General features: G+C 37.6%; 1 protein-coding gene across 1 annotated transcript; it reads left to right on the top strand.

The window, feature by feature from the left end:
• The first annotated feature begins 1093 nt into the window (after positions 1–1093).
• Positions 1094–14661, top strand: TMED7 (transmembrane p24 trafficking protein 7). The gene is made up of 3 exons (XM_037163549.2): positions 1094–1533; positions 7495–7740; positions 11126–14661. The coding sequence occupies exons 1-3, from the start codon at positions 1354–1356 to the stop codon at positions 11360–11362; spliced, it is 663 nt and encodes a 220-aa protein (XP_037019444.1). The 5' UTR covers positions 1094–1353; the 3' UTR covers positions 11363–14661.
• Positions 14662–15709: the final 1048 nt, after the last annotated feature.

The following is a 15709-nucleotide window of genomic DNA, read 5'->3' as shown; positions in this document are numbered from 1 at the left end:
CTAATTCGTTCATTCATTCATTCATTCATTCTTTGTATTGCCATTTTATGTATGAAGAAACAGGTTTAGAAGAGCAATGTTACCTTCCCAAAGAGTTAGAAAGCAGAACCCACCTTTTCTACTGTGAAATTCACTTTCACACTAGAAGTGTCATCTTTTGCCTCATAGAAGAGATAACACCTCTTTTTTAGTCCAGCTCTTATGACGGTGCAATCTCCTCCAAATTTCACCTCCTTGGACTTCCTTCCCCCTGTGGAGGCCTTGGACACCCCAGGTGGACAGAAGTTCTGCATCTAGCTGCTCAAGAACACCCCCTCCATTCCATCTCTCTATCCTACCTCCTCTTCACTGCCCCTCTCATTTCCAGGCCTGGCTTCTACCCACCTGCCTCTATTTCCTTCTCAGATGAGATCGGGTGTGTTTGGGGCGGTATGGCTGTTGACTATTTCCTTCTCATAAAACTCTACTGACCCCCTCTGCTGATAATGTTAAAGTGCATGAGTCTCCTCCTGGTCATTTATATAACAAAAGATATAATACCTAAGTCAATACCTGTTAGCTTCTATTAATATTGCCCACCGTTATTTTAACACAAAGGTTCTCCTCAGTAAAACAGGCATAATACCTACCTTTCAGTGTTGTTTGTAGGATCCAAAAACACAATGTGGTGTGCTTAGCACAGTGCCTGATGATAATGAATACTCAATAGGTGGTCCCAGAATTCATGCTCCTTTCTAAACTACTTCCCCTCAAATTTGTTATTATTTCTGAGAAAACCCTGCAAACAGCTAAGCACTCAACAACCGTGGTTAGCTTCCTAGGGCAAAATGAGTTTTTCACTTCCTCGGAGATCTCCCAGCAATCTGCTCTCACAGGGATACAAGCCTGCACCGCTTACACCAGCTAAGCACCCGCCAGCCACACCCCTTCTTCAGGCCCCACCTCACGCCCTCCCTACATTAGCCCCGCCCCTCGCCCCAAACTGTTGCGGGGGCCGACCCCACCCCCCCTGGAGCTTCCACGTAGACATTCCGCTGTCCGGCTCAGTAGAGAGTACTTCCGGGTCGCTGAAACAGGTGCCTCAGGCCCCGCCCCTTCCCCCGGCTCTGAACCGACACTTCCGGCCACCTCAGGCCTTCCCTGTTTTTTTGTGTAGGTTTTGCTGTCTGCTCCCCAGGTCGTCGTGGCTCCTAGAGCACCCCTCACTCGCCCCCAGCGGCTCGTTTCTCATCCACGAGCTCTTTAAGGCTCGGAGCCAGTCGGTCTGAGGCCTGCGGCGGGCGCGGCAAGTGCGCGCAGACCTGACCCCTTGTGTCTCTGCAACTCCGTTGGGGCCGCCGCCACTGCCTCGGGATGCCGCGGCTGGGGTCCGCCGCGGTCTGTTGGGGTTGCAGGCTGCTCGCGCTGCTGCTACTGCTGTTGGTGCCGGAACCGGGCGGCGCCTCTGAGATCACCTTCGAGCTGCCTGACAACGCCAAGCAGTGTTTCTACGAGGACATCACTCAAGGCACCAAGTGCACCCTCGAGTTCCAGGTACACCAGGCTTTAGCGGTTGGTTCCGCGGCCCCAACTCTCAGTTCCAGGGTCCGGGAGTAATCGGCAGGTGCCCTCCTCCTGATCTTGTTTGTTAATTCTTTGGGTGATTCAAGAATCAGCTCTAGGTATCTGATTCAGGGCATTTGGCTTTTCTTTTCTAAACCTTGGGCTAGAGACATTTAAGACCAGATATTAAGATACATGAATCCCAGAAATGCTTTCCGTAGCTGTGACTTTTTACATTCTCGAGTGCCCTTCATTTGAGGGCCATTGAACTCTAATCCACACCTGTACTTCAAGTAAATTTGAAGTGTTGCCGACATCGAACTCCACTGCTTTTCAGTTTTTTCATTGTTATTAGAACTATTAGTTAATGTGGTGATCCTGTTACTGGAAGAGCATCATTCAAGGCCAGATAACCATCTGCCAAAGGTGTTGCAGAAAGAGTTGTTACAATAAATGAGAGGCCTCTTGTCATCTTTGGGAATATATTTTTTAAAAAACTTTATTTGGCAGAATGTAGTTTAAGTTGGTTAGAACAGTCTTCACTCTTTCTATTATTTTTAGTAGACTTGATTCTCATATTTGAGCAACTGTTCAGTGGTGGGTGCTGGTGATACAGAAGTGATCAGAAAGAACACTGGAGGGCGTTCTATTCATTCTTGATTCCCCACCTGTCCTACCCTGCTTTTCTTAATTAGTACCTGCTCATTCATCAAAACTGCTTTAAGAGCAGATAATAGGGGATATACTATCTGGTCTTTGGGATCTGTGAGGGCTTCCTTTAGTAAGTGATTTTAAAGATGAATTGTAAAGAATAAGTTCTACATACTTTGGTAAGGGAAAAGAGGGAGTGGGCTTTGCAGTGATACTATACTGTAGTAAGGGGGACTGAGAATTTGAAGACCATAGAGAGGTCCTACATATTTGGGAATAAGCCAGAAAGGAGAGGAAGGGGTGTCAGGGGTGCCAAACCATTAGTGCCTTGCTGGCTGTGATAAGAATTTTAGTTTTTCCTATGAGTATGGTAAGCTATCACAAGGTTGTAAGGAGTGCAGTGACATGACCCAATATTTTTTGGTGGTTATATGGATATTGTGCAGGTAGAGAAGGTATTTTAGAATGGGTACACAGACTGCTTAGGGAGGCTGTTGTAGTGGTTCAGGCTCAGACTAGGTCTAGGATGATAGCTATGGGGAAGGAGAAAAGTGAAAGGACTGGAGATAATTCAGCAGGTAAAATCCGTGGGACGTGATGATTTGACTACAGTGAGGGAGGGAGAGAAGGCTAAGGATGACCCTTAGGCTTGTTTAACTTCCTGGAGTAGGACCAAGGGACGGAAAAGAAGATAGCAGGAATAGTAATATAAGTTGTCAGCAAAAATCTTATTTGTTTATATTTAACAAACATTCTGGATCCTTATATGTGTAAGACACTGTTCTTGGTGCTGGGAATACTACCACTACTACTGTTATGGGCTAAAAACAACGCCTGTTATGTGGCTGACAGTATGCCAAGTGTATCAGGTGTATTACTTAATTCTCTGAACAACACAATATGAAATAGGTATAGTTCTTATTCCTTTTTTACTGATGAAGAAACTGAAGCTTCCATAATTTAAAATACAAGATCATAAAACAGCAAGTAGCAGAATCAGTATGCAGTTCTAGGTTAGTTTCTTTCCTTTTTTTTTTTTAAGATTTTATTTATTTATTTTTAAGAGACAGGAAGGAAGGGAGAAAAAGAAGGAGAGAAATACTGATGTGAGAAAATATTGATCAACTGCCTCTCATAGGTGCCCCCACTGGGGATGAACCCACAACCTTTTGCTTTGTGTGAGTCATACCAATCAGGGTTCCAGGTTAAATTCTTTGCTTTATTATTCCTCCCAAAGATAAATAAGACTCACTTTGAGCTCAGAGGGTCCCTTCCTGAAGCAGTTTTTAGTTATCTGAATCGTTTTAGATGGGAAAAGGGGAGGTAACAAAGTCTTTAGTCTTTTGTTTCTTAATAACCAGCTTAAAAGCAATATTCCAAAAGGGGAGTGGCAAAACTTTGCCCCCCTCCTGGCTCCCTCCCTTCAGCCCCCCATTATATTTCTGACTGAAGGAAGAAGGATCATTGGGAAGTTTCGCTGAGGGGCTAGTGTTTGTTCTGAGTCTAGAGGGATAAATAGGAGTTATAAGTCTGCAGAGAGGAAAAGGACATCCTAGGCAGATGTGTTATGTTTATAAGACAATTCCAGTGGGCCTGGAATTAGCCTGAGCTGGCACTGAAATACACTAGGTAATATTGTTGCTTTGATCTAAGGGCTTTAGGGGTGGTTTGTAACAAGTTTGTCGACATTGTTTATCAGTAATAGTGAGATTGATGATTTGCACCTGGTCTTTGTGAGACCTGCCCAAAGGCTTGGTATTAAGTCTGGTTACCTATCAGAAAGGTACCTGTGTGGCCAGCAAAATATAAAAAAACTGAGCCAGTACTCTTTTGGGCTCACTGGTTCCAAGGTGTTCCTTGTACACCTGGTGGTTCCTGATCAGGGAGGGAGGATTTGTCAACCTCTCACACAGGGAGGCCAAAGAATCCCACACCTAACCTCTCCTGACCTGTTTCTGTGAGACAGCTTTTAGCTGTGAGGTTTTGGTTTTCTATAATAAACTGGATTTGTAAGCATTGTCATTTTGGATCCTGTGATTCTTCTTCAGCAAACAAATCCTGTTTAACTGTTAGCAAAGGTATAAAGCAAAGATTTCTTCAAAGAACTTCTGGCAGTCTGATATTTTTGGAACACAGAATGATAAAGGGTATAAAAGATGTGCTAAGGCTACCTAGAGGAGGTACAAGGGAATGGTATTCCATTGTTAACAGGATTGGATATTTCTGTTGGGGAAATCAAAAGGGGGTTTCCAAAAGGAAGTGAGATAATCAAAAGGTTTTAGGCAAATGGGGGATGGAGAAGGGTAGGGCGGTTGCCCTCACCTCCAGGAGACATGTGGGGATGGGGGTGCTACTGGCAAATAGTGGATAGAGACCAGAGATGCTGCTAAACATGCTATAATGCACAGGGCAACACAGTGCCCTAGGCCCTTTATTCTAGGGTCTAGAACAAAGAATGACCCAGCTGGAAATAGTTTAATCAAGGTTGAGAAACACTTGAGTAGAGGGATGAGAGATTGGGTTGTGGGAAGAACATTTAAGAAGTTGTGGCAATAGTCCTGTCTGGATGGTGGATTAGGAATGAAAAAGATGGGATGAATTTGTGAGAGGCAATAACATCAAGAGATTTCTGTGATTTAAGTGGACAGGTAGGGACACTTAATTTGGGATCATTCCATATTTCTATCTTATGGATCAGACAGGTTGTCAAGAGATACTTTTATCTGAAGAATGAGATTAGTTTTTTTTTTTTTAAGTTTGTTGCAAGAAATGTGACATGATCAGTTCTGGTTCTGTTTATTTTGTATGTCTGTATCTGACTATTCCAAGTACAATGGTCAATATGAATAATTGGTATATAAAAATGATGTCATTATTTTCACCTGGAAGAAAAGTTGTTGACTTTTGGGGAGAGGAATAAATGCCCAGTTGATAAGACACTTTTTATGTGAAACATTATATCTGTATATTAACTATACACAGTTTTACAGTTTCCTAAATACATAATTTTATCTATCAAAATGATCTTGTAACATAGTTTATTCATCATATCTTAAGAGATGAAAGGTTACATAAGTAACCAATTTTTCTTTGAAGTCTGAAGTTTGATCTCTTGAGTTCTACAGATCTACAATGTCAATATTATGCTAACCAAAAGTGTTCAGGCTTGAAAATAGAGACTTGTACCATCTAGTCTCATGTTGGTTGGGTACCCATTACCCTGTGCTTCTTCTCCCGTCTCCTCTTTTTTCCCACTCAGTCCTTTCTCTTATAAGGAAGCCTTCCTTCTCTTTAATCCTTTCTCCTTTTTGTCTGTTATTATGATTATCCAATTACATCAGTGGGGGGGGGGGGGCTCTCTGCCTGCAGGGCCCCACCTGGCTGCCACAGATGAGAGTAAGTCTACCAAGACATGATCTGCTTGGGGAGGAAAGGTGGCTGATCTCTCAAAGGAGAAGGGCCTTTTCCTCAGTGGGCTTTTATTGGGTTCCTTTTGCACAGGAATACAGGTAAAGCTCTTTAATCATTATCAGGCATTATCAGATAAAGATAACAAAGAACTGCAAGGGCCTATTTTGAGTCAGGGTCAGATAGCTAAAGAGCTATAAAACTTTGAGGTACCAACTCACTTCTTGCCTGGACCCTTATTTAATTGATAACATTCTAAACAAAGCAAGTTTCACAGGATTTTATGTATTCTTTCTTAGGCCTGATTGCCCTGGAGAACCTCCCATTCCTGCCCAGGGCAGCATGGCATTGTTTCAGGCTTAAATCAGGCAGGGGAAGTACGGCAGCCAAGAGATTAGGAGGCTTCTTGCACACAGAATGAGGACTCAGGCTACATCAAAGCCAAGGGGTAAGGGTCCATCACCCCCTTTCTCCATAGACCCCCCCCACGTCCTTCCCTGAGGGCCTCTTTATAACCATGCCTGTCTTAGATTGTCCTTCCCTTGAGGAATCTTACTCATCATTGGCTAACCAGCCATCAGCCCACCAGTCATCCGCCTGAGGCTAAGCAGGGTAAAGTAAAAGGGGGCAGAGGCAGTGCCCCTGCCAGAGAGATAAGCTTTGTCTGCTTAGTGGCTTATGGTCAAGGTCTCTCACTCAGCCTTAGCCATGGGGGGGAGGGGGGATGACAGCTTCTGAAACCAGGCAGGGTGGTTCCCAACACTTCAGGAAAAGTCTCCCCCTCCTCTCATCATGTGGACCACCCAGGCTCTGCAGATTGTAACTGATTAAGCATAGGTCTTTGAAAATAGCTCCAGCATCATCTTCAGAAATATTTCATCTAGTGTGCTTGCTCTTAAATACAATTTTCCCAGGTAAAAGATTTTTTTGTGTTTCCTTTAGGTTTCTCTTGGAAACAAGTTTATCAATGATGATAATACTCTTAGAACAGCCCAGAAGTCTATTCAATTTATAATGTTGTTTAAAATAGAATATGGAGCCCTAGCTGGTGTAGCTCAGTGGTTTGAGCATGGTCCTGCGAACCAGACAATCGCAGTTCGATTCCCAGTCAGTGCACATACTGGGGTTGCAGACCCGTTCCCTGCAGGCCAGTTCCCAGCAGGGGATGCACGAAAGGCAACCATACATTGATGTTTCTCTCCCTCTCTCCTTCCCTTCCCCTCTAAAAGATAAATAAATAAAATATTTAAAAATAATAATAATAAAATAAAATAGAATATGTATCAAATTCTATATAATTGATCTATAAAAGAATTTAAACAATCTATTTGTGATTTGGCAGTAAAATTAGTTTGAGTTCTATGATGGACATATGTGTGGGGTGTTACCCTAAAGACTGGCCTACTATACTACTTCACTGTCCCTGTGTGTACCTTGAAGATACTCATGGGAAACTAGGTGAAAAAAAATTGGGAAAGGAAAACATTACATGGCACTAAGCTTAAGGGTTAAAATGATTTTGGAGTTCAAGTTTTATCTGAACTCAGTTTCTCAGTTTGTCAGATGGAGGGGTGGGAAAAACCCCTCTGGTAGGATTATTTGGGAGAATTAAGTGATATAAGAGATCTGCGTTAACTAGAATAGTTGTCTGTCTAGTGAGTTCCCTCTCTCCTATTATATAGAAATATGTTCGGTTTTCATAAATCTTTTAGTTGAACTGAAATCTGCCTCCCGAGTTCCATCCACTGGTAGAAATGAAAAAAAATGTAAAATTATCTGTGACGATAAAGGTCCTTAGCCTATAACCTTACTGCCATTTTAACAAGAAATCTGGGTATTTCTAAAACTTGTTGATTGCACTCATTTCTTCTTTTTTCTCTTGTCTTTTTGTAGGTGATTACTGGTGGTCACTATGATGTAGATTGTCGATTAGAAGATCCTGATGGTAATGTGTTATACAAGGAGATGAAGAAACAGTATGACAGTTTTACCTTCACAGCCTCCAGAAATGGGACGTACAAATTTTGCTTCAGCAATGAATTTTCTACTTTCACACATAAAACCGTGTATTTTGATTTTCAAGTTGGAGAAGACCCACCTTTGTTTCCTAGTGAGAACCGAGTCAGCGCCCTTACCCAGGTAAATAAAAGTCAGTAGTGTAATGTTGGTATGCGTAAAGGGAGAAAATGCATAGCTTATATGCATTAACCTGTTGATAAGCACAGAATTTCGACTTTACCACTTTATTATTAAGACTTAATTCTTTATCATGAGTCTTTATCATTAAGGCTTATCTTAATTCTTACACTAGGTTGGGCATTTCACAGAGAAATTCAGGCTTTCAGTGAAGATCTATGGTAAAAGATTGGATGAATTTTTTTAAAAGCTTTAAAATAGGAATTTTTAAAAAAGCTTTAAAAGTTTATCACTTAAGTAGAATCATCAATGGCAAAGGAAGTTTAGGATGTCCAAACAGTGTTCCAGCATTCTGAAGTATTTTCTGTAATTAAGGGAGGAATGTTGCTAGTGTAACTTCACAGATTGGTATAACTAGAAGCAAAATGATGCCTTAAATATATATAAAGATTACACAGATGGTTTTATACAAACATTTATGTTATTCAAGCTGCTGTTAAAATAACTTTTGCTGTAAATTAAGGTAAAATACTAAAAGATTATTAAGTCATGTAACAAAAATAGTTAAGGAAGCAAAATTGAGTTTTATTTTGAAGCATAGTTTAGTGAGAGAAAGATAGTAAAGGAGATTTAAAGTCAGTGAACAGATATTGCTCTGGTGATGAAAGGGCTATTTTAGTTCTCGTTCAGAGACATTATGAGCTTAGATCAGATCTAAAAGATAATCAGTTAGGTATTCAAAGGAATTATTTAACAACTGCTTGTTAAAACCTTAAACTGATACAGTATTTCATTGTTCCCAGGTTCCAGCAAGTCCTTTGGCCAAAGTCATGGGATGATAGAGTCAGTTTTTAAGAATGTATAAGAGCACTAATTCATAAACTTATTGTAGGCTTTAATAAGGTGTATTCACGTGTTGTTATTTTTAGAAATGTTCTTTTTATTTTAGCATCCTGTGTGAGTAGCACTTTGCTTTATAAAATGATTTTTCTTTCAAGTCATGGTTTATAACTTAGTCCTCATGAATTTTAATTTGTATAAGAAAGTTTGCTCTCAAAACCCTAAGTAGATAAATATGCAAAATGACTGGTCATAAAACAATTAGTATCACTTAATCTCCTTTATTTATATTGCATTTTTATAAATCTTTTCTTAGTTTTATTTTTCTACTTTCAAAAAGCTAGTAAGTCTCTTCTACAATAGGGATACTATAAAGCAGCTGTTGATACTTTGAAATTGAAAAATATTATCAGCTAATAAGTGTAGAATAAATAATAGAGTTTTATTAAATCACCATTTCTTAACTATTAATAAAATGATGAATCTAGAGTAGGCACTAATCACCAGTCACTGCTAAAACCATTAGGTGACAGGCAGATGGGAAACCTTATAACAGGTAGATAAGAGTGATTATCACCTAAATCTAATAATATTTCACAAGTGAAGAGATAACTAGACGTTACATGTGTTCTGATAATAGGCAATTGCCTATGAGGTGTTCCCACTAAGAACATTACACCTGAATCTCATCAAGGCTATATAGCTCCAACTATGTTTATAAGAAACATGGAAGATAGAGGAACACCATGGAAATACAATTAGCAAAATTCAGGAAGTGGAAGATGCTTCCCGAATCTTCCCGAACTGAGGCAAGATTGATGCCTCAGTTTCTTCAATAAATAGAGATATAGGAAGGGAAAAACGAAGGAAGAGAACCTAAAGATTAAAGAAGACCCAAAAGACGTATCAGCCAAATCATTGTGTTGATCTTGTTTGGATTCAGATTTGTGAACAACTTTTGAGGCATTTGGGAAATTTGAATGGCAACTTTATATTCAATATAAATTAAAGGAATTATTTTTACTTTATATGTTATAATGCTGTTGGGGTTCCATTTTTTTAAACTATTATCTTTCAAAAATAAAAATAAAGTAAAAATATAGCTGAAATGATAAAATATATGGAATTTGCTCTAAAATAATTGGAGTGGTGAGGAGAATTGTTGGGGAATATAAATGGAACAAGATTAGCCATGTGTTAATAATTACGGAAGTTCTTTGTTCTGTTCTCTATACTTTTGAATATGTATGAACATTTCCATTCTAAAAGTACAAAGAAGAAAAGGGAAATGAAACCATCTGAAAAATTATATCGAATCTATGCAGTTAGTCCTTTGATTTCTGTATTTTCTCCAATCCAGATGTTCTTAATCCATAACCCATGGTCAGGCTTCAAGGAATCTTTAAACAGTCTGAATTTGTGTCAAATCCTTGTTTTCATGCATATTTTCCAGGGGAAGAATCCTTAGGCCACATATTTTGAGAATCTATAGAAAGCAAAGAAATGCTGCAAGCAGCTCTCTAGCCTCTTACCACAAATTAGAAATTACTCATTTTAGCAGTCATTTAGAAAGATTAGTTTTGCTAATCTTTCATTCCTAAGGGCCTGACTGAAAAACAGAACAGCAAAAATGTTTGAGTATTCTAATAGGTAAATTCCATCTTATACTTTTTTAAATGCACCTTTAATGGAATATTTTTATAATTATTTCTTTTATGCATAATTTGGTAGAACTTTATTGACTATTTGAATTATTTTCTAATGTTTACTTTCCTTAATTAAAATTAAGACATTGTTTTTTGGTTTGTGAAATAAAATAACTATATAATAAACCATGTATTTCATCACCAGGATTAAGTTTTGAGCAACAGAGAAATATTAAGCTCTGGTTTACTTAAAAAAATTAGACATTTAACCCTTCTCAAGTCAGATGGTATAATTAATGTATTAACAGTAAGGTGTCTTCAGATGAAGGCTCCTAGACTGATTACACAGTGAAACTGAAACTTGTATCCCATTGAGAACATATATATTGGTTTAGCTCACTGACTTGAGGGAAAAGATTTAGTTAGCAAATTGGTAAATGTAAAAAAAGAAAAAGGATATTTCAACTCTGGCATGTTATTTTCAGATTCAACTATTTTTATGCCATACTTGGAATTTTATAATCTGTTCTGCCCAATCTCTTCCTCCTAATCCTTCCTGTTTGGGGAATCTGGGTTTGTGATTTTATAGCCCCAAATCTTACCTGAGAAGTATTTCTGCTACCTTGAGCTTGGTGTTCCATCTTACAGATGCCACAGCTCTGCCATTTAGTCTGCAGCAATCGGCTGCTTATGGGATCTGACCTACCAGTTGTACTAGTGGGAATGAGCAAAGGGAGTAAGGGTTGCATTGCCAGGACCAGTGGCATAAATGCGTGAATGAATAAATTCCAATTTAGTAGGAAATTAATGAAATAAAGAATTAAGATCAAATGAAAAGATGACTATGCTACATGAATTGAACAGAAAGTATTAAACATATAACTGGAAATATTTCTCTTTAGATGGAATCTGCCTGTGTTTCGATCCATGAAGCTCTGAAGTCTGTCATTGACTATCAGACTCACTTCCGTTTGAGAGAAGCTCAAGGCCGAAGCCGAGCAGAAGATCTGAATACAAGAGTGGCCTACTGGTCAATAGGAGAAGCCCTCATTCTTCTGGTGGTTAGCATAGGGCAGGTTTTTCTTCTAAAAAGCTTTTTCTCAGATAAAAGAACCACCACAACTCGTGTTGGATCATAACTACGTTTTGAGAATTGATGCACCATTGCCACTGTAATATTGCTGTCCTCTAATTAATTTTAGATACTGAAGAACTTAATATTGGCAACATTTTAAAAACCTTACTCGTATACTTATTTGGGGGGATGTGTGATGAATATCCCCAAACTGTGGAAAGGACACCTTTTTTTATTTGTAAAGGTATAAAAACTTTGGAACTTACTTTGGGCTATTCATGTTAAATATTCAACACCAACGATCTATACTTTTCTTGGTTGTTTATATCTACTCTTCGCACACTAAACTTTGGTATTTGATTCCTTTTTGCCATTTAAAAATACTTTTCTTATAGGTAGTGGATATTTTTTAAACCTTCAATTTAATATCTACATATGTTGTGGAGGAAGAAAATTGCCTTTTAATTGTTTATAGTAAATAAGGTTTTGATTTTCAGAAAACCAAATGTGATTAGCTGTAGCCCAAGCCCTATTCTGCACTGTTTAATTTTTATGGGAGGAAAAGTCTACCATAGAAATGTTAATATTGATATAATTTTAAATTGATACATCATGGTATAACTTATTTTTCACTAGCTTGGAAAATGTCAGGTTTTTGTTTCAGGGGGTTTTGATTTATAACCAGATGTTATTTTTTTCATAAATACATTCTTACCACACAGAAAATAGTGTGTTTCAGTAACATCATGGAATTTAAACAGGCCTTAAAAATCAGACTGTCATACCAGATAGAATAAATACAGCATAATTTCAGATACTTCAGTGTCTTATAGTGTAGGAGCAAATGAGATTAAGAAAAAGTTTAGTGAGTTACCTACACACATTACATTTTCAGTGCTTTTACAAAGAAAAAAGGTGATCTGTTTCATTTAAACATTAAATTGGCTGGTTCTTGCCCTTATGTGGCTTCAATGTTTTTTAGTCATTCCCAGTTTAAATTGACAGTTATAATATTAGTATCTTAAAAGTGCCATACATTTAATCCCAATAGGTGTGATGCACTGAGAAGTTAGTTTTTTTGGATTTTTTTCTTTTCTTTCTCTTTTGTGTTGCACATGTAATTTGTATAATCTCTGGTTAGAATCCCTAATATGACTTAAAAATTTAGAACACTGTGTGTGTTTTTTATTTTATAATCTTCATTGATTGTACTGCATTTAATGAATATTAAATAGCTCATACTCTGTACACTATATGATTTAGAATGTCTTTGTATTTTATAACTTGTATAGATTGAGCTGACTGAAATACAATTTTGTTTTAAGTATTCTAAGATATAACCCAAGATAGTACAAAATTGTATAGGTGTTTAAAGCTTTTCTGCTCTTAAAAAAAATGCAACTGCTTTCTGTCATGCCTCCCTCCCTCACCCAAAGTTGATTAAGTGCGAACAAGACTTATATTGTAGAGACTTCAATATGTGGTACTATAGAATACTGATTACTGATTAGGTAGCAGTTCTAGTCACCACTACTGACTAAAAGTTAACGCAATTTTAAGCTGTCTTAAAATGCATATATACACTACTGCATGTAAGAGCAAAAGGAATTAAAGTTGTCATGCTGGCTAATTTCAAATGCTGTGGTGTAGCAAAGGATAAACGTATTTTCAACTTCAGCTCTTTAATTCTAAAATATTTGAAGACCAAATGGTTAATTCTTAATAACAGATTAAGAACTGAAGTTTAAAATTTTGCAGCTTTATCTATTTGGATTCTTATATTGGAGTTGCCCTGCAGCTTTGTATGTCCCTCTGTATTTAGGTTTGAACGTTTTCAGCACTAATGTTAATGTGGTTCATAGCACGGATGTATGTGAAATATCCTTTCTGGCTACCTGTCTGCTCTGTTATGTTCAGATACTTAGACCATAATTTAGCAGAGTCAGGTACTATTAGTGTGCCGAGTTTGGCATAGATAATGCAGTTATTTCATCTGCGCCTGTCAACACTTCTTAATATTAGACTATTTCTACAAATAACTTTTGATGAAACTCTTGAAATATATTAAAATGTTTGAAATCACCACTGTTACCTGTACAAAATAGTACAGGCTTAGTCTAGTCTGTATTAACTGGTTAACATTTGATGGCTGTCTATACTCAACTGGGTATGTATATATATAAATGAAAGAATACATATCTATACAGGCATAAATGTTAAGTAAACTTTTTTCTTCCTCCTAATATATAAGTTGTAGCTCATCTTTTTTCTTTAATTCTTTTGTAACTTGATGTGACAGTTTGAATTTCCCAAATATTTATATTTGGACATATGGCTCAGAATATATATTTAAACATCATTAGCTGTATATATTTTTTAAGTAAATAATGGAAAGGGACTTGATATGCAAGTTTATACTAAAATTTCAGCTGTGAAGATATGATTACTTTGCTAATAATCAAAACCTTTTTTCTAAAAAGACAAATGGTGTGTTGTTCGTAACTTTCACTCTGGCTTGATGCTAATCAACTTTGAAAATACAATGGACTGAAAAGCAATTTTATTCTTTGAAAGATTTTATTTAAATCTGTACTATCCATATTTGCTTCAGTTTATAAGTGTGTAACATTGATAGTTAAATAGAATAAAGCAGATCCTATGACTGTTTTCAAAAATTAAATTAATATATAAATAAATCAGAGGGGTTTTTCATTTATTTTTGGAAAAAACAGATTTCTCTAGACAGATCACAGTTCTGTAGGATTGCCTCAGTCAATTCTGGAGAATAAAAAAAAATCTTTCCACATGATTTGTTTTTGTCAGGATATAAATTTTTTTAAAGTTCCTTGGATGAACTTGGAGCTTGGAGTATATTTTTGCAGCAAGAGAGTGATTATTTACTTGGTTTTTCATCAAAACATCTTAGGGACTGGGCAAGAAAATTAAAGAAGAGAAATACAGTTATCCCCCACTTTTCAAAAGTTCATGTATGCTGCTTCGCTTTACAAAAGATCTGTACTGCATGTACCTGTTTTCATAACTGGAAGAAATCCAGAGGATTTTCCTTTTACAAGAAACGGTGAAGAGTGAACATCATTCAGCATTTGTCTTTCAGGGAGCCATTGTAGAGGTAGCACACACCCTGAGCAGCGTGAGGGTCTCTGCTTCTGTTCTGTGTTAGTGTTCTTTAGGTTTTATGTGTTATTTGGTAGGTTATCTTGTGGGTCTGGGAACACTTAAAGTTTTTTCCATATAAGTGGTAATTTCTTCTTTGCTTTCCCTCATTTCTGCTTAAGGAAAGTTTTCATAGGAACATTACTTTTTCAGATAGCAGGGGAAATTTGTACCACCTCTAAACTGCCTCAGTTTAACATTTTTAACATGTTTTGCCTTTTTACTGAAAGTTTGGGTGAAAGCAGTTAAGCCTTCAGTTCTCTGAGAGGCTCTTAGTTTTTAAGTAAATTAACCTTAGGTTGTATAATTCCAAGGTGCCTCAGTTTTTTTCTTTGCCTGTATTAATGTAGTTGTAGGAGACATCCTAGTTTCTGGGCACAATTCTACAAAAATAAAATAACAGTTATTTTAGGTTAACATTTATTGAATGCTTACCCTGTGCCAGGTGCTAAATATTTTACTTGTATGGATACATGCCATCTTTGCAATAATCCTGTGAACTAAGGAATTCCCATTGTGTAGGCGAGAAAACACAAAAACATGAAGAGGTTAGGAAAGCTGCCCACAGCACAGTAGTTGGCAGAATCTGAATACAAACTATTGCAACTGGCTCCAGAGCTTTCTCAACCACCAGGCGGTGTTGCCTTACAAACACCAGTTAAAGGATAGATCTCTGAAGGTTTTAACTGTCTTGATTTCAGTGTAGCTCAATATTAGTTCAGAGCTTTACTGTCAAATTCAAATCATGGTTTTGTGATAGTCTGCTAGAAGTTTCAAAAATGAACAAGATAGTCTGACTTCCAGAAACATAACTTAGTTTAGGAAAGCTGGATAATTATATGAGCAAGTAATGTTATATTAAGTCATGAAGGAGCCATTCAGGGGCCACCTTGGCCACTAAGGCATTTATAGGATGCTATCAGAGGAAGAAATCACAGGGTCCAGCAGAAGTAAGGTTTGCTTAAGTGAGGTTGGTAGGGTATATGAATGTCTTGCATGAGATGAACAGCAATATGAACATTTCACCTAAAGTGTCATGCTGTGCTTGGTTGTGATACTGTGCTTGGGTGTGATATGTTATACAATTACATCCTTATGATTTTATAGTAAAAAAATTTGTAATAAAAAAGGGGCATTATTTCTGCTGGACCCTGTATATAGGTTGGAAGACTCATCCCAAAAAGTTTAACTCTGTCTACCCACAGGGGAGGTCCATGGTTGTCTAGCCAGGCCAACA

Source organism: Artibeus jamaicensis, unplaced genomic scaffold (assembly GCF_021234435.1).
Source record: "Artibeus jamaicensis isolate MK-2021 breed Jamaican fruit bat unplaced genomic scaffold, CSHL_Jam_final contig_402, whole genome shotgun sequence".
Classification (NCBI taxonomy): domain Eukaryota; kingdom Metazoa; phylum Chordata; class Mammalia; order Chiroptera; family Phyllostomidae; genus Artibeus; species Artibeus jamaicensis.
The sequence above is the reverse complement of the archived record's forward strand: the minus strand, read 5'-3'. Positions and strand labels throughout refer to the sequence as shown.